General features: G+C 41.1%; 1 protein-coding gene across 5 annotated transcripts in view; it reads left to right on the top strand.

The window, feature by feature from the left end:
• The window catches only part of ZRANB3 (zinc finger RANBP2-type containing 3), a 320697-nt gene extending 294977 nt beyond the window's left edge, over window positions 1–25720 (top strand). For 4 of the 5 annotated variants that reach the window (XM_040474922.1, XM_040474923.1, XM_040474924.1 and 1 more), the window contains 8 exons: window positions 1318–1515; window positions 5211–5302; window positions 8502–8603; window positions 9783–9925; window positions 18082–18192; window positions 19272–19674; window positions 22986–23117; window positions 24885–25720. In XM_040474922.1, the coding sequence (XP_040330856.1) occupies window positions 1318–1515; window positions 5211–5302; window positions 8502–8603; window positions 9783–9925; window positions 18082–18192; window positions 19272–19674; window positions 22986–23117; window positions 24885–24983 (1280 nt within the window). In that variant the 3' untranslated portion in view covers window positions 24984–25720. The remainder of the gene's footprint in view (window positions 1–1317; window positions 1516–5210; window positions 5303–8501; window positions 8604–9782; window positions 9926–18081; window positions 18193–19271; window positions 19675–22985; window positions 23118–24884) is intronic. The other variant, XM_040474925.1, reaches the window with a different exon arrangement.
• The last annotated feature ends 230 nt before the right edge of the window (window positions 25721–25950 follow it).

Here is a 25950-nt window from a genome sequence, read left to right as displayed (position 1 = left end):
TAACCAGCTGCACCACTCAGGTGCCCCGAATTCATCTACATTTTTTTTTCGACGTTTATTTATTTTTTTTATTACAACATTATTTATTTTTGGGACAGAGAGAGACAGAGCATGAACGGGGGAGGGGCAGAGAGAGAGGGAGACACAGAATCGGAAACAGGCTCCAGGCTCTGAGCCATCAGCCCAGAGCCTGACGCGGGGCTCGAACTCCCGGACCGCGAGATGGTGACCTGGCTGAAGTCGGACGCTTAACCGACTGCGCCACCCAGGCGCCCCCATCTACATTTTTTAATCAGCGTTTGCCATACAACACTTTGAGGAAATGGTGGAATCCAAAAAACTAAAGGAGCAATATTAGGAAATTACAGTCCTATAAAGGTTGCTAATTCAGTCTCCATTACATTTGGTAAATTTTGGCAATAGTATATACTGAACACTAATATTTGTCAATAAGTAACACTTTTCTTCTGCCTTTTTTTTTTTTTAAAGTAATCCCTATGCCCAACGTGGGGCTTGAACTCACAACCCTAAGATCTAGAATCGCATGCTGTACTGAGCCAGCCAGGTGCCCCTCTTGTGTTTTGTTCTTAACATCCATAGCTTATACTTGACATCTTACAGCTCATAGGCCCATACTTCTTTCTCTCACTTGAACTGTAGCTTGTACACATGCCTATGTAACATCTCCACCCTGGGTGTCTTACAGGTTCTTCAAGGTTAATATTTCCAAGGTGGAATTCTTGATTCACCACCACCACACCTAACACCTAAATCTTCTCTTCCCTCATCATCCTTACATGATGCAGCATCCTTGATTCCTCTCTCTCCTCCCACACTCGATTTGTCAAGTTTTGCTGGCATAACTTCTAAAGTGTATCTTGATTCTGGCCACTTTTTCTTTATTGCTACCATCCTACTAGAAGCCACCATTTTCTCTCCCAGCCCTCAGTGGCATCCCTGCTAGATTCCCCGTGGCCCTTCAGTATACAGCAGCCAGAGTGATCCTTTAAAAACCCAGATGGTTATATTCCTTTGCCTAAAACCCTTACTGGCTTCATTTCTATCTGACACTTCAAATGGAATCTCTAGGAAGCAAGGACCTGTCTATCTCAGTCCTCACTGTCTGTCTAGCACATAGAGTTGTACTTGGCATTTAGTGAGTCCCAATAAATGTCTCCAGAGAATGAACAAACATTGTTCACTTTCTTTCTTTTTATAAGACCTAGCTATGACTTTTTAAAAACTGGTCTTAGAGTAAATAACGATTGTATCTAAATTTATGTGTAAGTTGTTTTATTTTCATAATTCTACAAATAGATAGCCTTGGCGATACCCAGGATACAAATGAAAATGGGAAAGGTGATCCTCAGAAAGACACATACAACAAAGCTGGGACTAGTTCTGACTGTGAAAAACAAGGCCTTACACCCTCAGAACCTAAACCGTTGGCTGAGAGCAAGGAAGAGATAGCAAAAATTGAGAGAGAGGACGGACTCACACCGCAGCCAGGTGATGGTAAGTCTCATTTCCATTTCCAGTGTTCTCACTTGGAGGATACTGTGAGTAGATTTGTGACTACTACCATGTTGCAGAGTCTTTGTATTCCCATTTATATTAAAAATACAGCCATTTGGAACCAATCCTTAAACAGCAGATGGCTGGAGGAACAGAGCTATGGGCACTCAGATACGACACAGAGAGCAAAGCCGACCTGTCGCTTCACCTGCTGCCCCCAGCCCGTGGCCCAGCCTCATCCGAGCCAGGCCCGTCCACGCAAGAGGCAGTGGTTCTGGTATTTAGGAGGTTCTTTGGACAAAACAGTAAAGATTGACAGATTATTAACAGCCACTTGACAGATAATGATCGTTTGCACATGAAATTTCTTTTAAATGTCTACAATTCATTGGTATATTTTAAATGTAGGGTGTTGTTTTTGTTTTTTTTTTTTTTAAGAAAATGTTTTTAAGGCACATAATGTCAAGACAGTATGACTCATGACTACACTTGGAGCCAGCCATGTAGTGTTTGGATTTATTTACTTTTTGGTTGCTTCCACTCATTACGTAGAGCTATGATGGTTGTCACCTACCAGCCCGTATGTCAGACATCACTATCTTTACGGGCCCGCTGGCCAGAGTTTGTGGGTACTTTGGGGTTCTTCTCTTTTCTTTTCTGTTTTTTTAGTAGGAACATTTTGTTGTTTTTGTTTGTTTGCTTGCTTATTTATTTACTTTGAGAGAGAAAGAGAAAACCTAAGCGGGGGAGGAGCAGAGAGGGAGGGAGGGAGGGAGAGAGAGAGAATCCCAAGCAGGCCCCATACCCAGTGCAAGCCTGACACAGGGCTCAGTCTCATGAAATGTGAGATCAGGACCTGAGCCCAAATCAAGAGTCAGATGCTTAACCAACCGAGACACCCAGGTGCCCCTGGGGTTGCTAATCGGTTAGTGACCATAGTAACCCACAGATTGAGGTTCTCATTATAACAACCCCAAAGCGACTGGGAATGGACAGTTGAACTTTTTCTTCTAAGTCAGTTCCTGTTAAACACAGATACAATTCAGAATCAGATTCATAGCTTAAAAATGAAAAGTTCATTTAAGAATTTCTGAGCTCAGGGCATCCTCCTGTCTTCTTCCCTCAGCCTTCCTTCCCTCTGATTCCTCAGGGTCTTCTCAGAGAATATCTTGGGATGGCCCCTGGTTTAGGTGTGTTAATGTTAACAGTCTTTAGGTGTGGTCTGAGGCAGGGCATTTCTTTCATAACTCTGGCTTCCTTCTTTCCTTCCAGCACGTCTTGCCTCAAGTGCTTATGATGTTCTTGTTGTAGGACAGCATGTGGCTCACTGGACTAAACATCAGACCCAGAACAAACAACTGGCAATTGTTATCACCTCCTGGGCCATGAGTCTCTTCATCTGTGGCAGGGATATTCTGGCTTGTTAGTTGTAAATTGGTCCATTGATGAAGGCATATGTTAGCTCTACTTACACATACCTTTCAGAAATCACTAGCTAGACCTTTTGAAACTCTGCCAGTGAAAATTCCACTGGCCTCATCTACTCCAGACAATGCCAGCTTTTTCCCCATACCTGCCCCCTTCCTTTTGTTTTGTTTTGGGTTTTTTTTTTTGACTTATCAGATCACTGGGCTGAGAATTTCATACAAGCAATAAGCTTCACATCTCCCTGCTAACATGGATGTCCATGAAAAACAAACAGAAGAAAAAGGAGGCACACTATGTTAAAGTGTTCATTCAATCCACATAAGCTCTTAGAACTGGAGTGGTATGTGCTTTGCAGGGACTGAGGTTTTGTTCTAACTGGAACTCCAGGGATCTGGAAGGATGGCTGGGTCTTCACAAGATGTGTCCTCTGTAGTCCCAAGCCATTAAATTACATTTCAGGGAAACAACGAAAAGAGAAAGACGTTCCCCCATGTAGCCTCTGGTTACCAAGAATATCAGCTGATTCAGAATCAATCCTCTAATACTTTTTATCAAAGAATGACTTCTGATCTTTAAACATGAATGCATTAGCCATGGTTCTTCAAAAGATCTGAAGGCAGTGATTATACATTGCACTTGTTTTGTGTACATTAAGAAAGAAAATCTAATTAACTATGACTTAATATCTTAATGATAGCCCAGACCAGGTCATAGCTCCCTCCGTTGCTTTGCTATTTCTTTCATTTGCCCTGAGGGATGTGGCGGTTTCTCCTGCCTTCATTTGCTGTGCTTGGCAGGTGATAGGCAGCCCTTTTGCACATCGCAGTATCCAGATGTGAGAGAGTGCCCGCTATCTGCAGGGATCTCCTTTTCTGAAGTCCCATAAAGCACTGGCTTACTCATTTGCAAGAATATAAAAAATGTTGGCTGTTCCTCCAGTGATACATATTTACTTCCTTAAATATCAAATTTATGCTCTCCTGCTTTATATCTAAAATTTTTTTCATATACATGATAGCTTCTCATTTCAATACCAAATCAGAGAGAAGCATTTTGAAAACCTTTTAGAAGTAATTAAACTCAACTCATGTAGTAACAACAAGGCACTTGACTCGAGCGTGGTGTTGAAGTAACAACACCACAGTAGTCACGACTAAGCCCATGCGTGCTTGGGCTTTGCCAGCTACTTCACATCTGCCACCTGGCCAGCAATGATTGTAAAATGCCACACTCATTGGCCTGTAAGATGTGCCAGTTTCAGAGATGTTAATGTGTGGGAAGAATGGACATTTCTGAATTCATGAAATACAGGAATACTCCAAGTTTGTAAAGTAACCAGTGCCTTGAGTAGAAAAATTAAAATATGATGACATTGCCAAGCAGAATGACAAAGCATAGACTTCCAGATCTGGGGAAACACTTTAAAAGGTCACTGAGGGAAAAATAAAATAAAATTAATGATAATAATAATAATAATAATAATAAAAGTCATTTAGGAACTGTGGCAGAGGTTAAGGGCACAGGCTCCATAGCCACATGACTGGCCGTAAGTCCTCTTACTGGCGGTATGACCTTGGGCAAGTTAATGTGCCTCAGTTTTCTCCTCTGTAAAATGCACTACTTATTTCTGAGAGGTGTTAAGATATATAGTTAGAACAATGCCTGGCACATTGTAAGGACTTGATAAGTGTTAACTATAATTATTTAGATCCATTTTGATAACCCTGTTCTACAGAATATATTGGTCAGTGAGACCCAGAAGTGATAAATAAAAGGAGATTATCAGAAAAAGAGCTCATGCACATTCATCTTCTTTTGTGAATGTGAAGCACTGGGCCGTAGAGAATCTGGCATGCAGGTGGCCTCTCACAAAGCTGAATTGCTGTCAAACCAAAATGGTGCTCCTTCTGTCTCAAAACCGCTCTAGCAAAATGTCTAGATTCTAGACTTCTTAAGACTAATAACAACTCTTGGTGGCAGGAAATTCTCCCTCATACCTAACTCCTGTCTTCTCAGCTAACTGTGGATTTGTTTCTCTCTTGTGGGGTCATTAGCAAAGGTACAAAGCAACTGGTTCCCATATAGGCCAGTATGGTCTTAGATGGCCTATCATGGTATTTTTATTTCAAGCCCAGACATGTGTCCTTTGTGAAATATGATGATATATTTTATATAGCTCTTCCATTCTAACCCACAGAAGATTAAAATAAACTATTTTGGATAGAGAGGAGGTAAGCCTTCAGGTTCTTTTTTATCTTCTTTATTAGAACAGTTGAAGATCCCAGACAGTTTGCCAGTGTACGATACCTTAATGTTCTGTGCAAGTAAGAATACTGACCGGATTCACCTCTATACTAAGGTAAGCATCATGGGGATTCTACAGCTTAAAACGTACAGAAGCCTTCCTTTTTTTCATTTTTCAGTGGATATATTTACTGTTATTAACAATGAGATAGGCATTGAGTTCTTTTCCTCCTTAAAGCTAATTCGAAAATTTCTTTGTTAAATCTAAAAACAGTGAAAGGCAAAACAGCATAGTAGTTAAAAGCACAGACTTCAGGGCTGAATTGCCTCAAATCACATCTGTTACTGAGTATGGGATCTTGAACACATTACTTAACTACTCTGTGCCTCAGTTTTTGCAACTGGAAAACATGGAAAGGAGTTGTTACAAGGGTAACATAAGCTAATTCCTATAAATCACTTAGCGCTGTGCCTAGCCATAAGGAACTCTCAGTAAGAGTTAGCTGCTAGGTTTGGTACACACACACACACACACACACACACACGCACGCACGCACGCACACCACATCTACACAAGGGCATACTATGCAGCCATAAAAAAGAATGAGATCTTGCCATTTGCAATAACATGGATGGACCTAGAGCATGTAATGCTAAGTGAAATAAGTCAGAGAAAGAGATACCGCATGATTTCACTTACATGTGGAATCTTAAAAAACAAAACAAAGGAAAAAACAAAGCAAAAACAGACCCATAAATCAGAGAACAAACTGGTGGTTGCCTGAGGGGAGAGGGATGGGGGATGGGCAAAGTGGGTGAAGGGGACTGGGAGGTACAGGCTTCCAGCTATGGAATGAATAAGTCACAGGGATGGAAGGTACAGCACAGGGATATAGTCACTATGACTGTAGTGATAGTGCTGTGTGGTAACAGACACTAGCTGCACTTGTGGTGAACACAGCATACTAGATCTTAGCCAAAAGGGCAGGAAGTGATTGGTGAGCACAGCATGATGTATAGACTTGTCAAATCACCATGTTGCACACCTGAAATTGATGTAACATCGTGTGTCAACTATACTTCAAAAGAGACAAAGTTCTGTCCTTCACAAATCATTTGTAGCAGCAGCAGCATCTTTGCAGAAGCCGGGCTCTGCCCATCTATGTTGAGTAGATTCTAGGAAGCTTTAAAAATATGATTGCTCTGATTCATGCCATGCCCTAGGTTAGTGGTTCTCAAGCTTTTCAGTCTCAGGACCTCTTTGTACTTTTAAAAAGTTGTCGAGAACCCCAAGGAGCTTTTGTTTATGTGGGTTATATCCATTGACATTTACTACACTTGAAATTAGAGTGGAAACACTTAAAATATTTATTAATTAAGGGTACTAATAATAAACCCATTATTGATATTCATGTCAATAGCTTATTTTTATGAAACATCATTATATTTTCTGAAACAAAGATAACATTTAGTGAGGAGAGTTGGCATTGTTTTACATTTTTAGCAGTTTCTCTAGGGTCTTAATAGAAGACATTGGGATTCTCATCTCTGCCTATCCTGGGGAAACTTCACCATACATTTGTGACAGAATGAGGGTGAAAAGGGCAAATATTGTTTTACTGTTCTTATGAAGACAGTTTGCCTTTGTGGATACCCTGAAGTGATCTCAGGGTCCCTGTGAGAATCTTTGGCTTAGGTAAACTAGTGTGAGTATTTGAGGAAATACTTGCTGAGATTATGAATACTTCCGTTTGGTCTACAATATCAAATTTCTAACCATTTAAGTATAATAAAATAATAGTTGTACCTTCCTCAATTCATGGGCCAGCCTATCAAAAGAATGCCTTTTTCAAGATTACTTAGGTTACAGGTTTTATACTAAACCCAATAGATATACAGAGATGGCAGGACGTGTAACAATCTCCAGTGCTAAGTAATAATTAGAAGGGATTGCTAGAATATTAGGAGATGAGTAGGATCGTGAATGCCAGAAGCTTCACGCAACCTCTGTCGTGGGACCACAGCTAAGAGAAAGACACCAGGAATGAAGCCAGGGAGTGAATAGGGCTCCTCTTTAAGGCTTGGACCCCTGCCCACCATGTGGAACCTCTGAGCATGGAGGGAGCACCTAAGCACCCCCTGCTCCTCTGGAGGCAAGTCCCAGTGACTGAGGCCCCTTCGCCCCGGTGTGGGGAGAGCTCCTGGCCATGCTTCTCAGACTATCACACGAGGATAACACAGAACTGGTCCCCAGAAGGGATGGAAGGTCAAGAAACCAAAAGGCAGACACCAGGCAGAATAAAACACTGGAATTCAGAAGCCCTTAAACTCCTTAAACTTTCTGTTCTGTACAGTGGAAACTCTGCATCATGGATCACCTGATCAGTGTTTTTCCCCTCTTTGGGTGGAGACAGGAGAGAAACTGCAAAGTCCTGCAGTGACAGCCTCACTGACCTTCTTCTGTCTCCAGCACCCACCCTGTGTCACATGGGCCACCTCACCTTTTGACATCTCTCTTAATAGTCTCGAGTGCATGTTTATGACTGTGCTACATGCCTATATGTCCTTTTACCATAAAATATTATTCAAGTAATCTTCTAAACATGAGACACTAAGCAGAGGGAACATTAACAGGTCTTTTCACAGCTATAAGGTGAGCTGAGGTGAATCTGGAGGTAGGACTCTGGATTAAAACCCTAGCGCACTGCCTAAAAGCACACCTCTTAAAAGGAAGATCAGTAACGGAGGTTTAACATCCTATGTTGTAGTAACAGCATCCCTCTACAGAGCTGTGGGTTTTGGCCAGAACCCCAAGTCTAATTCAGAGTTCAGAGTTACCATTACATGTCTAAACTTTGAATCAGTGTGTTAAGTACTTTTTGTGTGTTTTTTCCAAAGTGATTGTGGAAACTATAACTTTCTTTTTAGCTGAGAGAATTGGAATAGGAGTCGAGCTGTTGTTGATACAATAGATTTTCATATGCAGGGGTTTTTCTTCCCCTTTTTAAAAGAAATACTCATGTTTAAACCTCATGTTTAACTGACTAAGCCCTCTCCATGGTATTTTTTACCCTTAGAGAGAAAGCAGTGGAGGCATTCAGAGGGCACTGGAGAGCCCGGCCCTTCTCTCCACTCAGCATGCTTGTGGGGAGCTGTGTGTGGGTGGAATCTTGTCAGAACGTGGTCCTCCCCACCCCAGTTTATCTTTTAGGAGACAGGGAATATTGTGCCATCATATAATTCTTTACTTTTAAAATAATCAGCAGTGCCTACAGACAAAATGGACTAATCATGCCTTCCTAATCTATAATCAGGATGGAAACCAGATGAACTGTAACTTCATTCCGTTGGATATAAAATTAGACCTTTGGGAAGATTTACCAGCAAGCTTTCAGCTGAAACACAATCGCTCCCTGGTAAGAATAGTCCTCTGCATTTGTTTTCAGTTAAAATGTATTGAGTACTGTAAGACCATTCTGAGTTTCACGAAAGCACCTTGTGGCCTGTCGCAGAGCCAGATCACACTGGGCACGTTGTCATCGGTCCAGGCACTGCCTCTGAATTACCTTGGTGCTAAGAAGAAATGTGAAATCAGTTTCCTGAGTGAGCGATCACACCTAGGCTTGCTGTTTCTGTGGATAGAGTCATCCTCACATGGTTGGATTTCTCCTTCACAGGATTAGCAACCGTTATATATCTATATCTGACAGTCTCCATTTATCTCTGACAGTTCTAACAATGACAAATTCTGAGAGCAGGGATGGTGCCATGGTGGGTGACTCCTGCTTCGTCAGAAGCACCAGCATACAGCTGTAAGTCAAGCACCTGCTCAGGAGGCCTTAATTCTGATCTGTGGCCGATTTATCTTCTGTGCTTGGAAGGATCAGCGCGTGCAGGGGCTGACAGCATGCAGTGTGCCACTTTTTAGGAGAAAATAGTGATTCTGTGTTTGCCCTTTGAGTGGAAATCAAACATTCCCTGTGGGTCCACTGCACTTGACTTAAAGGAAAAGGTAGCAGTGAGTTATTTTCTTTGGTATCATTTCATCCTGGTTCTCAGATTCACAAAAAGTGGCCAGTTACATATAAATGACTAATAAGTAAGATTAATAGTGACCCTGGTAAAAAATGTTCCAGATTTATTGGTGGCTGTTTTCCTGTAATAACTTAGGTAGTTGGGTAACAAGGCAGTTCTCAGATGTTGCACTGAAACCTGCCACCGCTGTAAGACCCCCGCTCCCACGACCAGCTCTGCCTCGGCCACTGCTGGATTTGTGCTTCTGACAGCCGGGCCCCTTTCGGTCGCACTGGGCACATTATTGCCGTTGGTCCCTATGTGCATTAAGGACATACGCTGGGGCATCCTGAAATGTGTCTTTAGGGAGCCTTTGGGTTGAAAGAGAACTGGCCATCAGTATTTTACAATAAAGATAGGAAGACGGCATCAATCTGAAGAAAGCCTTAAATTGTGACATTCAGAAGCCTATTTGGAGGATATAATAAAACCTCAGTTTTCTAATGTTATAAGTGGCTTTACTTTCAAAGGAAGATGCCTGGTGAGCCATTAGAGCTTTTTATTATCTCATTTTCTGCCAGATTTTGAGGTTTGTTCGAGAATGGAGTAGTCTGACTGCCATGAAGCAAAAGATAATCAGGAAAAGTGGACAGCTGTTCTGTAGCCCAATTCTTGCTTTGGAGGAGATCACAAAGCAACAAACCAAACAAAACAGTACTAAAAGGTATGCATTGTCTTTTTTATTTTGTATTATATTATTTTGTCACGGTTACTTCTACAGGGGGGTCTGACACATTTTATGTAACCACTCATGAAATCCTGATGAGTTAAGAGAAAATTATACATAAAACAGTAGTTTATTTTATAGGAATAGAATTAGATGTTTTGTGAATCTGATCAAATCTGCTCAAAAAGATCAGGTTTGTAGGATATTGGTCACCATGAGTCCCACTCATCAGGAGAGAGGCCAGAGTCACAGGCCAGTGTGTCCTGTGGCCCATTAAGCCTGGGACACTATTGAACAACAGAAAGACATCCCCTGGTAGAAGAGGGCACTGGTCTGGGTGTCGTGCGGCAGGGAAGCTGCTTCTGGTTGACACACCCCCGCCCAAAGGCTGGGAGGTGATGATTACAGTGGGGGGCAAAGTAAAAGGAAAGGTTTAGTGTCTCATGTCTGTGTAATTATTTTGCCCTTTATCATTACAGGTTTCTTTCTAATCTCTGTACACTTACTTTCTTGGCATCAGAATCCTCTCTGCCCCACTCAGGTATCCCCTTGTGTGAGTTCAGTCCCCACCACCTGTAGACTCTTCCCTCAGTGTGGAGGAATGATTCTCGGTCAAGGGTTCTGTTGCCCAGCTCCCGCGTGGGAAGAGATCTCAGAGCCCCTCACCAAGCAGGCACATGGCAGAAGCCCCTGTAGCTCTTGCCATCTCCATACACCTATAATCTGCCTTCATCCTCACATCCCGTCAGTTACGGGATGTCTATAGCCTTTTCCATGCACACAGGTGAAAAACATCCATCCATGATATGTGAGAGGGTGCAGTTAGTCAAACAACTTGTAACTCTATACAGTGAAAACTCTCTTCAGCTGTTTCCAAATGTGGCCTATGGTATATTCATAGGTGAGAATAAGGAGTGGTACTTGTGATAAATTATGAAGGGGAAAAATAAGTATAACAAAGGATGGAGACACAGCTATATGTAATTGCTGTTAGGACATAGAAAGTGTCTGCAAGGGTATCATAGAAACCCTTACCAGAGTTTTCTCTAAGAGAGTAGTTCTTAGCTGGGGGCAGTTTTACCCCCCAGGGTGGCAGTGTTAGGAAGCATTTTAGTTTGTTAGGATTAGGGGATACAAATGGGGAGAATCTAGAGGCTGGAGGCCTGGGACACTGCTAAGTAACCTACAGTGAACAGAACTGCACTTAAACAATTATCTGTTTCAAAATGTCATTAGTGCCCTTGTTGAGGGATCTTGCTCTAGACCATATGATAGGGGATTTGTGGAGATGATAGGGACTTTATACTTTATGCCTGGATCACAAACTACTATGACTAAAAGCTAAGCAGGAACCATATATGAACAAATGAGATCAAGCGTAAAACCAGAAAAGGTTGAGGTAGGATGTAGAAGTATACCAAATCGGAAAGTGCATAACCCATTTAAAGTCATTCAAATTCAGATGAAAAAATAAAATGCTGCAGGGCGCCTGGGGGGACTCAGTCGGTTAAGTGTCCGACTTTGGCTCAGGTCATGATCTCGCGTTTGGTGAGTTCGAGCCCCGCGTTGTCGGGCTCTGTGCTGACAGCTCAAAGCCTGGAGCCTGCTTCAGATTCTGTGTCTCCCTCTGTCTCTCTCTGGCCCTCCCCCCGTTCATGCTCTGTCTCTCTCTGTCTCAAAAATAAATAAAAGTTAAAAAAATAATACAAGAAAAGAAAAGAAAAAAAGAAATGAAATAAAATAAAATAAAATAAAATAAAATGCTGTAAAGTCGATTAAGGTCCTTTGACTAGTTCGATTTGTCCATGAGCTGCCAGTTTCAGACTCACCTAAACTCTTCTGTACTGCTTAAATTGTTCCCACAAATGTGTATTACTTTATATAAAAAATACATTTAAAATACATGTGTGCATTGATAATATATACACACACATGCACACACCCCTCATACAGATACCCACTCAGTATGTAACAAAAAGCATGATGCCTGTTACTTTTCTCAGAACTTCTTGTGGTCCTCTCCATATTCTCATTGCCAAAGCCACCATCTTAGTTGAAGTATTGGTCTTCTCTTTACATTACCATAGTTTCCTTCTTAACTGAATTTACAACCCACTCCAGCCATTTCTAGACATGTCGCATTGTTTCCTCCCCATCAGACATGGATGGCCACTTAAAGAACTACCTGAGAAAGCCAATCAGGTATAAAAGCAAAAGTCATGAAATCAATACAAACCAAAGTCAGACACATGGTATTATCTATAACATTTTATGTAGATGATACAGTAAAGTTAAAACTTGTGTTAAGCAGCATGGTCAGTAATCAGATTTGTGTTTTTTTGTTTTTTTGTTTTTTTTCAACTTTTTTTTTTTGGGACAGAGAGAGACAGAGCATGAACGGGGGAGGGGCAGAGAGAGAGGGAGACACAGAATCGGAAACAGGCTCCAGGCTCTGAGCCATCAGCCCAGAGCCTGACGCGGGGCTCGAACTCCCGGACCGCGAGATCGTGACCTGGCTGAAGTCGGACACTTAACCGACTGCGCCACCCAGGCGCCCCGGATTTGTGTTTTTAAGAGCTTGCTCTGGCAGCATTTGAGAGATGAGATCAGAAGAGCAGACTTGCAAGCTTCTGAGTGGCTCAGTCAGTTGAGCGTCCGACTTCGGCTTAAGTCATGATCTCATGGTTGGTGGTTTGAGCCCCACATCGGTTCTGTGCTGACAGCTCAGAGCCTGGAGCCTCTTCAGATTCTGTGTCTCCCTTTCTCTCTGCCCCTCCCCCATTTGCACTCTGCCTCTCTCTGCCTCTCAAAAATGAATAAACGTTTAAAAAAAAAAAAAAGGGCAGACCTGAGGAGCACCTAGGTGGCTCAGTCAGTTAAGCATCTGACTTCAGCTCAGGTCTTGATCCCATGATTCGTGAGTTTGAGCCCTGCATTGGGCTCTCTAATGTCAGCACAGAGCCTGGTTCAGATCCTGTCTTCTCTCTCTCTCTCTCTCTCTCTCTCTCTCTCTGTCTGTCTCTCAAAAATAAACTTTTTTTTCTTTTAAAGAGCAGGCTTGAAGTGGGGAGACAAGGTGCATTATTTTTCTATTGTTGCCTTAACAAATTACCACAAACTTAGCAGCTGAAAGCAACAGACATGTATTGTCTCACAGTCCTGTAAGTCAGAAATCTGAGATGGCTCTACTGGTTTCTCTGCTCTGGAATTTGTAAGACTGAATTCAAGGTGTTGCCTGGATGGACTCCTAACTGATAGTCTGGGAAGACTCCATTTCCATGTTCATTTGGGTTGTTGACAGAATTTAGTTCCTTGTGATTATAGGACTTGGATTTTCTTGCTAGCTGGAAGAGGGGGGGCATCCTTAGCTTCTAGAGGCTTCTTTCTAGTTGTAACACATGGGTTCTACATCTCAAGGCCAGCAGTGGTATGTCAAATCCTTCTCATGCTTGGAATTGCTTCCTTTCTTAAGGTCAGCTGATGAGTAACCTTAATTATATCTGCAAAGTCCCTTTACAACATTACCTAGATGAGTGATGGACTGAATACCAGAGACAAGAATCCTAGAGAAAGGTTGTTAAAGATACTGCCTTCTACACAAGTTAAAAGACTACTATGGTAGAGCTAGGGGGAAAGATGAAGGCTTTTTTTTTAAGATTTTATTTTTAAGTAATCTCTACACCCAACATGGGGCTCAAACTTACAGTCCCGAGAGTTGTATTCTCTACTGACTGAGCCAGCCTGGCACCCCTGAACACTTTTATTAAGTAAGGCAGGAACAATGGGAATGGAGGAAGGAGGATGAAGAGAGGTGTTAAGAGGTAGATCTAGACACTTTGGTCACTGATCAGAGAGAGGAAGAGAGGGAAGACTTCAGGGAAATGGACTTCGCAGAGACATGAAAATGAAGCCTGTGCACCTGCAGAGGAGTGCACTTTGGGCAAGCTTGCCGGTTCTTGTGGAGAACCCCGGCAAGTCTCAGTGACTTGGAGGAACTGTCTCTCTCTGAAAGCAAGTGTCAAAGATGGGGCTGCACAGCAGCACTGATTGGAAATCTGTATGAGGAGCAGGTAGACACTGGATGCCTTGACCTCCCCCTGTCCTACCAGTTTACTTTCTAGAGAAACTGAACCAGAGACACACCAGCCTTGGAAACACCAAGCTTAGTGGAGATAAAGGGAGAGGCATTATATTGAAAACCGGCACTCCCCAGACCCCTTTCTTCACTTCCAGAATTCTAGGAGGCATATTTTACTTCTTAGCAGAAAATTAGATGATTCTTCTATGAAAAAATGGAATGGCCTTAGAATAAAGACAAATAGATACTGATTTTAAGCAGTGGCCATATCTTCAGCCAGATTATCCTGCATTGACTTCCACCAGTGCACAGGACCCGTCCAAGCTCAGAGTTTACACTTAGCTTTTGAATAGCTCAGTCTTAATTGTGAATGAAGCCAAGACCACCAGCCACTGCTTCTGAGTTCCCATTTGTCAGAGGTAGGCCTGCCTTTCTGGGAGCCCTGTTAGGTTTAGGATGCCACCTATTTATTTTGACCCCCAAAGCAGCTCAGCAACCCAGAACTCGGCACCGTTTTCACTGTTGAGGTCCACTTCCCAACATACTTCTATTGCAAAACTTGCCATCCGCCACTGCCATCCCCATCTGGGAATTACTAATTAGTAGACAACGTTCGCCTTTCCCTGTTTTTCAAAACTGAGATTTACCATAATCCTTTTGAGAGGTGGTATACTTACATCAACTTCCTAGCAAACCTCAGTGGAAAATTAAATGTTGGTAACTCACAACCATGTTTGAAAAGCTGCCAACTTCCTGCTTTGGGGTTGATTGATCTATTTCTTGTGGTTTCCAGAATTTTGTGCTTAAATCTCTTGTAGTAAAGGTTATTTTTAGTTCTTAAATCTCTGAATAGATTTCTCAGCATCTTTTAAATTTACTGAATTAGGATTCTAAGCTTTTAAACATTGAATAATACCTGAGGCAAGGCTTAATATCCCCTTGCCCCTCAAAGCTAGGAAGTGTTTGAGTTCATTAGAATCCACTGAAATACTTTAGTGAAAGTGCTTTTGTCAAGGAGATAAAATGGTTGAAGAATTGGGGGATGGAGGAACCTGGGAAGTTTCAAAACCAAAACGGCAAGTTAGAGAATTCTAAAAGAATTCACTTTGGTTCTTTTTTCTTTTGCTTTAAAAACAACACACCAGTAGAAATGGAAATATATGAAAAGAGAGTCACTGTTACTTTTAATAGGAGAAATGTAAATTTAAAGCCAAAATGAGATAAATATCACCATTAGCAGAGATGTTTTTAATGGACATATTTGTTGGTGGGGTTTTGGGTTGATGGTGGGGTTTGGAGCTGATGGCCAAGAAAGAATTCTTGAAGACGTCTTTGATGCAAAAAAAGACTTTTGGTGGGGCTCCTGGGTGGCTCAGTCAGTTGAGCGTCCGACTTCGGCTCAGGTCATGATCTCGCGGTTTGTGGGTTCGAGCCCCGCATCGGACCCTGTGCTGACAGCTCAGAGCCTGGAGTCTGTTTCAGAATCTTTGTTCCCCTCTCTCTCCATCCCACCCCTGCTTATGCTCTGTCTCTCTCTGTCTTTCAAAAATGAATAAACATAAACAAAAATTAAAAAAAAAAAAAGACTTTTGGTGCAAAAAGGTGACAGGGCCTGTGGGCACAAAGAGCTGCACTGGGGTTGTGACGGGCAACTCATTATATACCCCCAGGTTGGGAGGGGGTTATAGACAATGTTAGACTCCAAGGAATTTTGGAGGCAAGGTTTCCAGGACCTTTAGGGGCGAACTGCAATTATGAAAATGCCATTTATTACTGTTTAGTAAAACCTCAGTCATGAGACCCTTCAGATGTATATCAGGGGCCATAAGCTTGGAGTATGATTGCCAGCGTATATCTTGGCGGAGTTGAGATAAAGGAAGTTTCCAAAGGAATTTTTATATGTTAAAGTAGACTTACAGGATCCTGGGGGCAGGATAATGTTAGGCCTAGACTCCCTTTTGCCCCTAGCAAAGTGTCATCACTGAGGCAGCTGAGCCCCTAGAGGGACTCTGCCTATTTCAAGGACTTGTAGGCAGTAAGGGAATTTAATTTTTCATTTGGCTTTGTTTCCCACATTGCCATGGCAAGCACATAAACCCCTTGATTTAATATCACCCCTAATAGCTTGAGGAGGGTGATATTAGAGCTTTTCTTGCAGTTTACTAAGTTATCCGTAAACTGAAGGAGACTCCTGTCCTGCATGACTGTGACCTCTCTCTGTCAACCACTTGCTCTTTCCTTTCCCCTTTCTTGGGCAGCCAGCAGTGTCCGAGGAACATCACACATATCCCACCAGGCGGGGGGTGGGGCATTGCTGTTAGTCTGTACTTTGCCCTCAGCTTGCCCCACACTCCCTCATCATTGTGCTAGTATAAGTGTGAGGAAACAGGCACTTTCCTGCATTGACAGTGGACTTGTATATTGGTTGGTACAAACCCAAAGGAGAGAGCAATGTGTCAAAATCTGTCCACATTTAAAGCACTCAAGACCTTTGACCCAGCAATTCTGCTTCTGAGAACTTATTCTACATGTATGTAATGTGTAGGGATATTATAACATTGTGATAACAGAGACTAGAACAACCTAAGTGCCATTAATCAGAAGTTGGTTAGACATATTATATTGTTTATTCAAATAATGCAGTAACATGCAGTCATCAAAGAAATACGGCAACCCTTGTGTACTGATATGGAAAGAGCTTGGAGATATATGTGTAGGCAAAAAAAGCAAGGTAAAGGTTAGTGTGCTACCATTTGTTTTTAAAAGTAAAAAGCATAATGAGGACTGCTAATGAGTACAGGTTTCTTCTGGGGGTGATGAAATGTTCTGGAATTAGTGGTGCTGGTTGGACAACCTTGTAAGTATACTAAAATGAACTGAATTGTACACTTTAAAATGGTAACTTTTATGGTATGTGAGTTATATGTCAATAAAAATACAGAGATCATAAAAGGTATAACCTATGCGCAGAAAAAAAAAAATCTCTCCAAAAGAAATTGGTCACGGAGATAGCTTTGGGGGAGGAGATGGGACTGGAAGGTAAACTTACTCTTCACCATAAGCACCATTGCATGCCTTTTGAGTTTTGATATATGTGCAGGTATCATCTAGTCAAAACATTAATAGCTTATAAAAACAAGAAAATCTGTTGATTTTTAAATCTACTTTAACATAAAAGCAAATTTCTAAGATTTTACCTAATATTGCGCCATTCCATTGTGATTTAACTTTTATTGTCAAGTTAGCAAACTAGGAAGTACTTGGAAATATGAAGAAATTCATGTTCAAACTAATTAAAAAGGAAAAAAAAAAAGCTACAAAAGTGTAAACTACCAGAGAAAGTGGGCCATGCTAATTAGAAGGAATTAATTGGGTAATTGCATTTTACCTACTTAAATTCCCCTGTCACCTTTAATTGGAATAACTTTCCTCTTTACTTCCAGTCCCTAAATCATTGTGTGGTATTGATAGTGTTGTGTAATAAGGTTCTGAATCCCACATCAAGAGTGGCTTTATTTCAGTGGAAGATTCCATAAACTCTGTATGGCTGACAATAATGGAAACAACCTTGGGATTATAGAAGTTGTTATTGAACCTGGTTAACTAAAAAGAGAATCTCTTTACCCGAGTATGCTGATACACCATTATAAATGATTGAGGTGATTTGAGGGACCTTGAAGAAAAGGCCAAAAGGGAGGTAAAAATGCAGTGAGAGATTATCCGCACAGCTCAACAAGGTATTTACTCAAGGATGTCAGTTGTGCATGTATTTGATCACTTCTTATTCCTACACCCACTCCTCTTATCCCCTAAGTGAAAATTGGTCCAAAGGATATTGAGTGACTCTGAATGTCTTAGAAAAATAAATCTTAAGAAACTAATTTGGAACAGAGGTGTCTTTCCCACACGTGGAGACCAATGTTAGGATAGAAAATTCTATGCCCTAATTTTAGTATTAGCACAATAAAGACCCCATCTTGCTTTCTCTCCTATTGCTTTTACAAAGAGTAATGTGATCATGAAATAGAGAAACTCAGAAGAGAGAGGAAATCTACTCACCATGTAATTGTTTTAGATACATCAGCAAAGAAGATGTTGCTGTAGCCTCACTGGACAAGGTCAAGAATGATGGGGGCCATGTTCGTCTGATCACAAAGGAGTCCAGGCCACAGGACCCTTCTACAGAGTAAGGTTTCATTGACTAATAGGACATAATAGTACCGTGTGTACTTCTTTAAATTTGTGTATGCATATTTGTAATAATACTTTACCCTGATGTGGCCACCTTACCGGTTAGAAAAAGCTTTCCCAATATTTCACAACAGGTAGCTCCTCCACCCTCGTAACAACCCTATGAGGAATAGGATGTCCTCACCTTAGAAATTAGAAGGATCCTGAGACCAGGTGGACCAAGTGACCTGCCCAAAGCCATTAGATGCTAGGAGACCCGAGGTCTAATCTGGGCTCCGCTTCCCAGTCATGAGCTTTTTCTATCACAAAGAGTTTTTCTTTTAACACTTCTAACAGTCCTAAAAAAAAGGCAAGCAGCTGTTGTAATTCCATGTAGGACTTTTCAGCATAATAGAGTAATGTACCTTTTCCTTTTATCTTAACAAATTTTTAAAAATTATAATTAATAAATTGAGTGCATGTCCTGTGTCATTTCTAACTTTGAATCAAATCAAATAAGAGTTTACCTGGAGGAGGCACATATTTAGCAAGTTTAATGTTGATAGTTCCTGTCAACACCATTAGCTTCTTGGCTCTGTCACTTTACGGATGTGACTGTTTCCGGTAGGTCCACAGGGGCTCCCCGAGAGTGTCGTGGAAGCCTTCATAATGGTCTCTGTGTCCTAGTGAGGTGTGTGGCCCAACACATGTAGAGTACAGTAGCCCCAACTCCAAGTGGGGTTTTACATTAGCCCGTCCTTTCCCAGATTGAAGAAGCATTTTTAACTTCTCATTTTCCAACTTCTCCAGATGTTTCAAAGTCTGGTTGTTTAACTTGAAGATATATAAACTCCCAAGAGAGGCAGCATATTTATATTCAAATGAATTTTTTTAACACATCATTCTTTCCTTCATTTGGCATGGAGCATCGAGTGCTGACTATGGCTGTTTCATTTCCACACTCAGTCACAGAATCCATGAGTCCTACATTTACTGGTTATCAGTATTGAAACTTTAAAGGCTGTTACATGAAGTAGTGACTATTTAGACAAGTGTACGTGTTCATTACTTAGTCAATGTTTTGTTCACTTCCAGAAAGTTCCTTGATGATGGAGTCTCTGTCCCATTTCTAAATCCCTGCATAGCCCAAGCTGATCTTGCTGTGAAGCCTTCTATATCCAAAGGCTATCTGCAAGCTGTGGATAATGCAGGAAATCCGCTTTGCCTTCGCTGTCAGCAACCCACCTGCCAAACTAAGCAAGAGTGCAAAGTGAACGCTTGGGAGTCACGGTTTTGCTCTCTGAAATGTCAGGAAGAGTTTTGGATTCGATCTAATAACAATTACCTGCGAGCCAAAGTATTTGAAATTGAACACGGTGTGTGTCAGCTATGTAACCTAAATGCACAAGAACTCTTTCTACGTCTGAGAGATGCTCCCAAAAGTCAGAGGAAGACTCTACTGGATATTACCTGGATCTCAAAGCTCCCATTAGAACAGGTAAATTATAATCCTTTGGCAGAGAGAAGGCAGCATTGTTATGAGTGATGAATATTGATTCATTTTCTTTTTTTCAACTTTATAATACAGCAGCTTTTGAAAATACGCACGCAAAAGTAGAGAGAATAATCAACCCGTATACCCATTACCCACCTTGAACAGTTATCAACATTTTGCCTTCATCTGCCCCTCACCTCAGTTCTTTTTTTCTCCTGGAATTATTAAAAAAAAATTTTTTTTTAATGTTTATATTTATTTTTGAGACAGAGACAGAGCATGAGCAGGGGAGGGGCAGAGAGAGAGACACAGAATCTGAAGCAGGCTCAAGGCTTTGAGCTGTCAGCACAGAGCCTGACGTGGGGCTCGAACCCACAAACTGCGAGTTCATGACCTGAGCTGAAGTCCGACGCTCAACCAACTGAGCCACCCAGGTGCTCCCCCCTTTTAAATTTTTTTTTAATGTTTATATTTATTTTTGAGACAGAGAGAGAAAGCATGAGCAGGGGAGGGGCAGAGAGAGTCTCCTGGACAACAAATTCCAGACAACATTTCATTTCCTCTTTTATTTTTTTTTAAGTGATCTCTGTGTCCATGGTGAGGCTTGAACTCATGACCCTGAGATCAAGTCACATGCTCTACTGACTGAGCTAGCCAGGTGCCCCTCATTTCCTCTTTAAATCCTTTCATTATGTATCTCCCACAAAGACTTTCTCCCTCCCTCCTTCTTTCTTTCTGTCTGTCTTAAATATAATCCCATACCTGGGTACCTGGGTGCTCAGTCGGTTGAGTGTCTGACTCTTGATTTCAGCTCAGGTTATGGTCCTGGGGTCGTGGGACCAAGCCCCACATTGGGTTTTGTGCTGAGCATGGAGCCTGCTTGGGATTCATTCATTCATTCTCTCTCTTTCTCTCTCTCTGTCTCTGTCTCTCTCCACCACCACCCCCCACCGCTGCCCCCTCCTGCCTCTTCCCTGATCATACTCTCAATAAATTCATACATAAATTTTAAAAATTCCCATACCCCACTACCCATTATTACACCAACAGTTATGATTCCTTCATTTTAAGTCCAGGCTTGGTTTCCCAGATTGTCTCAAAAATGTCTTTTTGCAGTTGCTTTGTTCAAATTAGGATCAAAATATGACCCACACATTGTATTTGTTCATTATGCCTCTTATCCTCCATTTAATCTATATCACCCCATCCCATTTTTACACCATTGATTGTTCAAGAAACTGGATCATTTGCCTGTAGGATTTCCTACATTATGGGTTTGTCTTCCTGTATCCTCATGGTATTATTTGACATGTTTCTCTATCCCCCTGATTCCAGAATTATAGTTATAAGATATAGCAGCTTAATTAGATTCTGATTAAATTATACTGGGGAGAGATCTTAACAGAGGATACATTCCATGGAGAAGTACCTATGGTCTGGTTGTCACTTTTCATGATGTTAGTATTGAATGACCAGGGGCAAACAGATAGCCCCCAAAATATAGTTCATTACAATGAGAAGAAAACATTTATGTTCATTCCACTGTAAAATGTAATTTTAGCAGAACAGTTTATGAAAAAAATATTCTTAGAAAACAATCATCAATATTCACTTTTATTTCCAAATCTCAGCTGGTTTCTAATGTGATCTAATCAGCCCTAAGTTTCAAACTAGAGCAAAATGTGTAATTTTGTAGTGTGCTTAATTTTAAAAAATCACTCCTGAGCCATTCTGTGCCCACTAAAATATTGGATAAATTTCTGCCAGTTGGTCAAATCACACATTTTTATTTATTTTGTATCACCAAATTATGACAGAATTAATTAATTAAGCATTTCTGCAAAAATGAATTACCATGACTTTGAGAGCTAGGGAATTACTTCCTTCATGATACCCAGAGTTCCTGAAATATCCTTTTGTCTAATTGGTGAGGCACACACTGCACCCACCCCAGGGGTGTCAGCCAGACTGCAGTCACTGTCTGCTGCCTCAGAGTGGAGGCTTCCAGAAGACACACAGTGAGAAGACTCAGGACATCTTGAAAATAGCCTGTCCGGGACTGTGGGAGTAACATAGTCTACTTCTAAAACAAAAGTGCTCCCAGGCGCAGCAGCACCATAGGGTTCATACTGGGGAGGGCCAGTCAGAGAGGGAGTGATTGTTTTAAGAGTTCAGTCTAAGATGTTGAAGACTGACTCCAAGTGATTTGTTTGCCAGGGCATTACTAGGAGGAATACAGAACCACATCTGGATTTAAGAGTCTGTCAGAAGAGAGACTATTCAGAGTAAAAGAATTGGTTACAAAGAGCAGACAAAATGGATTTTTTTCCTAAGAATGAGTCATTTGCTTGATGCACAAGATGGCCATGTCTAACTGCTTCTAACAGTGCCGGCCTCTGCTAGACAGAGGTTACTGCTCCTGCTTGCTGCCTCTTGGGGCTCCTTTTGGGCTGGGCACTGGGGGTCAGTGTTCCTCTGCCTCCACATGTCAGACAAGCTTCCTTAAAAGTACTTGTGACATAGGTTCCCAGGGCCAGCAGCATGAAGCTGATTTTAATGTTGTCCTTGTCCAAAACCATGGAAATAAAAACAATCTTTGCATTCATCTTTATCATATTTAAAAAACTACAATTCTGTGAGCTGGTTTTCCTACCTCAGGTAGAATGTTAAAATACATCTTAATGTAGGTCATCACCAATAATATATAAAGTGTGTATGTGTGAGTTGGCCTAAATACTGCTGCTTTAAGTGGACATCTTAGTTTATTCCAGATATGCAAGTGATAGAGGTCTGTTGTAGAAACTTTGTCCCAGTCCATGTTAATTTTTAGAGGTTCCCAGATGAATGGCAAAAAGGTTCCGGGTGATAGTCATTAATATTAAACTCTCACTATGACAGGAACAAATGAACTTGGGTCAGTGATTAAAGATTATGTGACTCAATAATATTCAGAAGTTTTTGATTTCCAATGTGTCCTTATTCTTTTCACAGTTTTGTTTTATTGACCATATAAACTAGCTCAAAGGTGCAGAAGCAAGTAATTTTTCCCAATCTGTCAGGAGTTGTGGTATTTTATACTTGTTTGTAATTTTTTCAAAATGGGTTAGGTAAGGGAAAAAGAACTTTTTCAGAAATGTATTTTATTGCTTTCAAATTGCTAACCTAGAGGCTTTTTCCTATTTACAAAAGCTATAAAAAGCCATCCTAATGTATTTTTCGCTGTGATTTTGCTGTGTAAACATGATTGCACAAGGCAAAACCAACCGTTCCCACAGTGTATGTTGAAAAGTGCTGATCTTCTGTTCTCATTGTAGCTTAATGAAATGATAAGAAACCCAGGAGAAGGGCATTTCTGGCAGGTGGACCACATCAAGCCCGTGTCCGGTGGTGGAGGACAGTGCTCCCTGGACAACCTGCAGACCCTCTGCACAGTCTGTCACAAAGAGGTAGGTGAAGCTCTGCACACCTGTTTGACTTCATCCTGGAACATCAAATGGAGAATCAGGTATACAGTCCTGTGGAAGGTCATATGGAGGAATCTGTATCCCTTGTCTGGGACCCGAGATGCACTTATCCCTTTCATCACCTGAGTTTCCTCTTGAGACCTATGTAGGTTCTCTGTCACAGATAGAAGCTTCTTCCCTTGTAATTCATTCTAGGACAGAAAATTGTCACCACTGCCTAGAAGAAAATAAATATAACTTAACACAGTCTCTAAGAGACCCAGACCATCAACCAAAAGTTTGGTGAATTGGGGCAGCAACATATATTTTCATTCGCAGCTAAGGATGTCCCGAAATGTCAGAGAACATTAATAAATTATCTCTAGGGCCAACCCAGCTCAACATGCAAACATTATACTCCTGGCCCAAGTGTAAAACCTGTTCACCTTGGCACCTCTCTGAGCAATTACCTGTTGCTTAAAACAGGAGGGAAAAATATAACAGTTGTATTTAATAACTAGGATGAATTTTTAACAGGCAGTCTAGCAAAAGGATCTGATTAAAATTTTCTTGGAAGCATACATGCCACATGCAACTTTGTATCCAACTTTTTTTCTAGTTATGGCAAGATTTAAGAATTTGCCCACATCCGTGATGAGCATTCATAATGTCTGTCCTCCAAAAAGGCTGATATCACTCTGTTGGGTACATGTCTACTGAACTCGATTTAGCTGTGCCCATACTGGTGAACTTGGAAGTTAATTCTTCTCTTTACACACTGTTCTTTACATTTTGAGGTTGTTCCTTCAGATAGATTCTGAAATGTAAAATCACTGAGTCCAGTGTTTGGATATTTCTGAGACAGTAGGAATTTATTTCCAAGCTGTTTTCCAAAGGAGAGTGTTCCGCTATGCTCCTCCCGCCCTGTTGGTGGAGGCAGTACTCACGTAACTGCACTCGTCGGGGCGTACGTGGTGGGAAAAGAATGGTCTTGTGGACCAAAGACACTGATGTTTTTAAAAATGCTGATCAATTGTATTTACACTCCTGAAAACTGTTCAGATCCTTTGCCAGTGTTCATAATGTATAAGCACTTTCTTAGCTTTCTTTTAATATTTTAGATTCCTCCATTCCTTCACAAATATAATTTTTACATAAAAAGGATCTTGTAAGCAGGGTTGTTTTATTTTCATCTCTTAACCCTTTCTTCTCTCCCCACCCCTTCCACCTGGATAACTTCACACATACGTGAGCTTCAACTGGGGGAAAAGTCATCGGATTTACTTCTCAGCTGTGAAAATTATTAGCTCATTCAAGAGTTATGCGATCACTTTTTTTAGATTCTCATGAAAAATTTTATTTGTGAGAATAGCAGGAGAATCTAGTTCTGATCTACGTCATTTTGTTTTTCTGCACTGGCTTGGGGTTGGGAGTGGCTTCTGAGCCCATAGAATAGGAAACAGGCCTTGAATGACTGCACCGTGAGAAACTATAGGATGCCTTCTAGATGGTCTCCCTTGGGTGAGGAGAACCAGGGCCTCCTGTAGTCCCCAAATGAGGTATTCACAGTCTCAATGGGGAGTAAAGCATCTGATCCTAAGTGAACCCAGGACCTTGGGGCACGTACCAGAGCTACTGCGGTCCTCTGCTAGTGCGTGTGTTGATAATGTAGATTCTTCCAGAATAACGAAATGCAAAGAATTTTTGAGTTTCTGAGGCCAGTACTTTTTTCCTAACAAGTGTACACTTGTATATTTTTTTAACTTTTAGAGAACTGCCAGACAAGCTAAGGAAAGAAGCCAGGGGAGAAGACAATCTCTAGCATCAAAGCATGGATCAGATATCACAAGATTTTTGGTAAAGAAATGAAGTAGAAAAATTTTTCAATGGATGACAAATGGTTTGCATGTGGAGGAATTTAACACGAAAAGTTTTGTCATGTTTCTCATTTAAAGAGTGAAAATTTTCAGAGCAAAACTCAAGAATTCAACTTTCCTTTTCATATTATATGCTTTTAGTGTTCGCTACCTTCTGAAAGTACTTAACACAAACTGAGATATAATAATAAATATTTCTGTGGCCTTGATTTCATGCAGACTCTCAATTATGTTTCAGGAAGGTTTTGTTAAGCTTTCATTTCCCCCTACAGTACTTTAATCATGGTATTATGTCTAGATTGTATTTGAAAAATATACTCTCAATTACTTGAAAAATGCTGCTGGATTAGTGTTGGCTCCGAACTGCTGTGTGTATAAATGGAACATTGGGAAACTGTAAGGGAAATTTCGGAGGCAGATCATTCAGGAATTCTGGGTCAAGCATGAGCATCCTGGTTAGCATGCAAGAGAGACCCTTGTTCACTACTGCCTCTAAAATGGGCTTGGGGTACACATTTGGAGTGTTGCCCTGTTTGTTGTATTTCTTAGCTAATTGTCTTTATTGAAAAGATGCTTCTGAGAAAAAGTTAATTGGACCTATGGTGTTGGTAGACAAATCAGGTAATTTTTAAAAACATTTAAAAACTTGAAAACATAAAATGTAAAATTCCACTTTAACTGAAAAATGATTTTAAATTAATGCATAAAACTAGGCTTACTATCAAAGCACCCTTTGTCTCCTGATTATCATTTTGTTTTTAAAATCCTATCTTATTAAAAGTATATTCATGGTACCTCTTTTAAAAGGAATGAGGATAAAACACTTCATTCAAAAGCATGATCAGATGGAGATATAAAAGTTTCAAAAATACAGTGGGTGGCTCAGTCGGTAAAGCATCGGGCTCTTGACTGTGGCTCAGGTCATGATCTCAGGTTTCGTGGGTTCAAGCTCCATGTCA

This window comes from Herpailurus yagouaroundi, unplaced genomic scaffold (assembly GCF_014898765.1).
Source record: "Herpailurus yagouaroundi ecotype Mexico unplaced genomic scaffold, PumYag 140, whole genome shotgun sequence".
NCBI classification, from domain to species: domain Eukaryota; kingdom Metazoa; phylum Chordata; class Mammalia; order Carnivora; family Felidae; genus Herpailurus; species Herpailurus yagouaroundi.
Note: the sequence above shows the minus strand (reverse complement) of the source record. Positions and strands in the feature narration are given on the sequence as shown.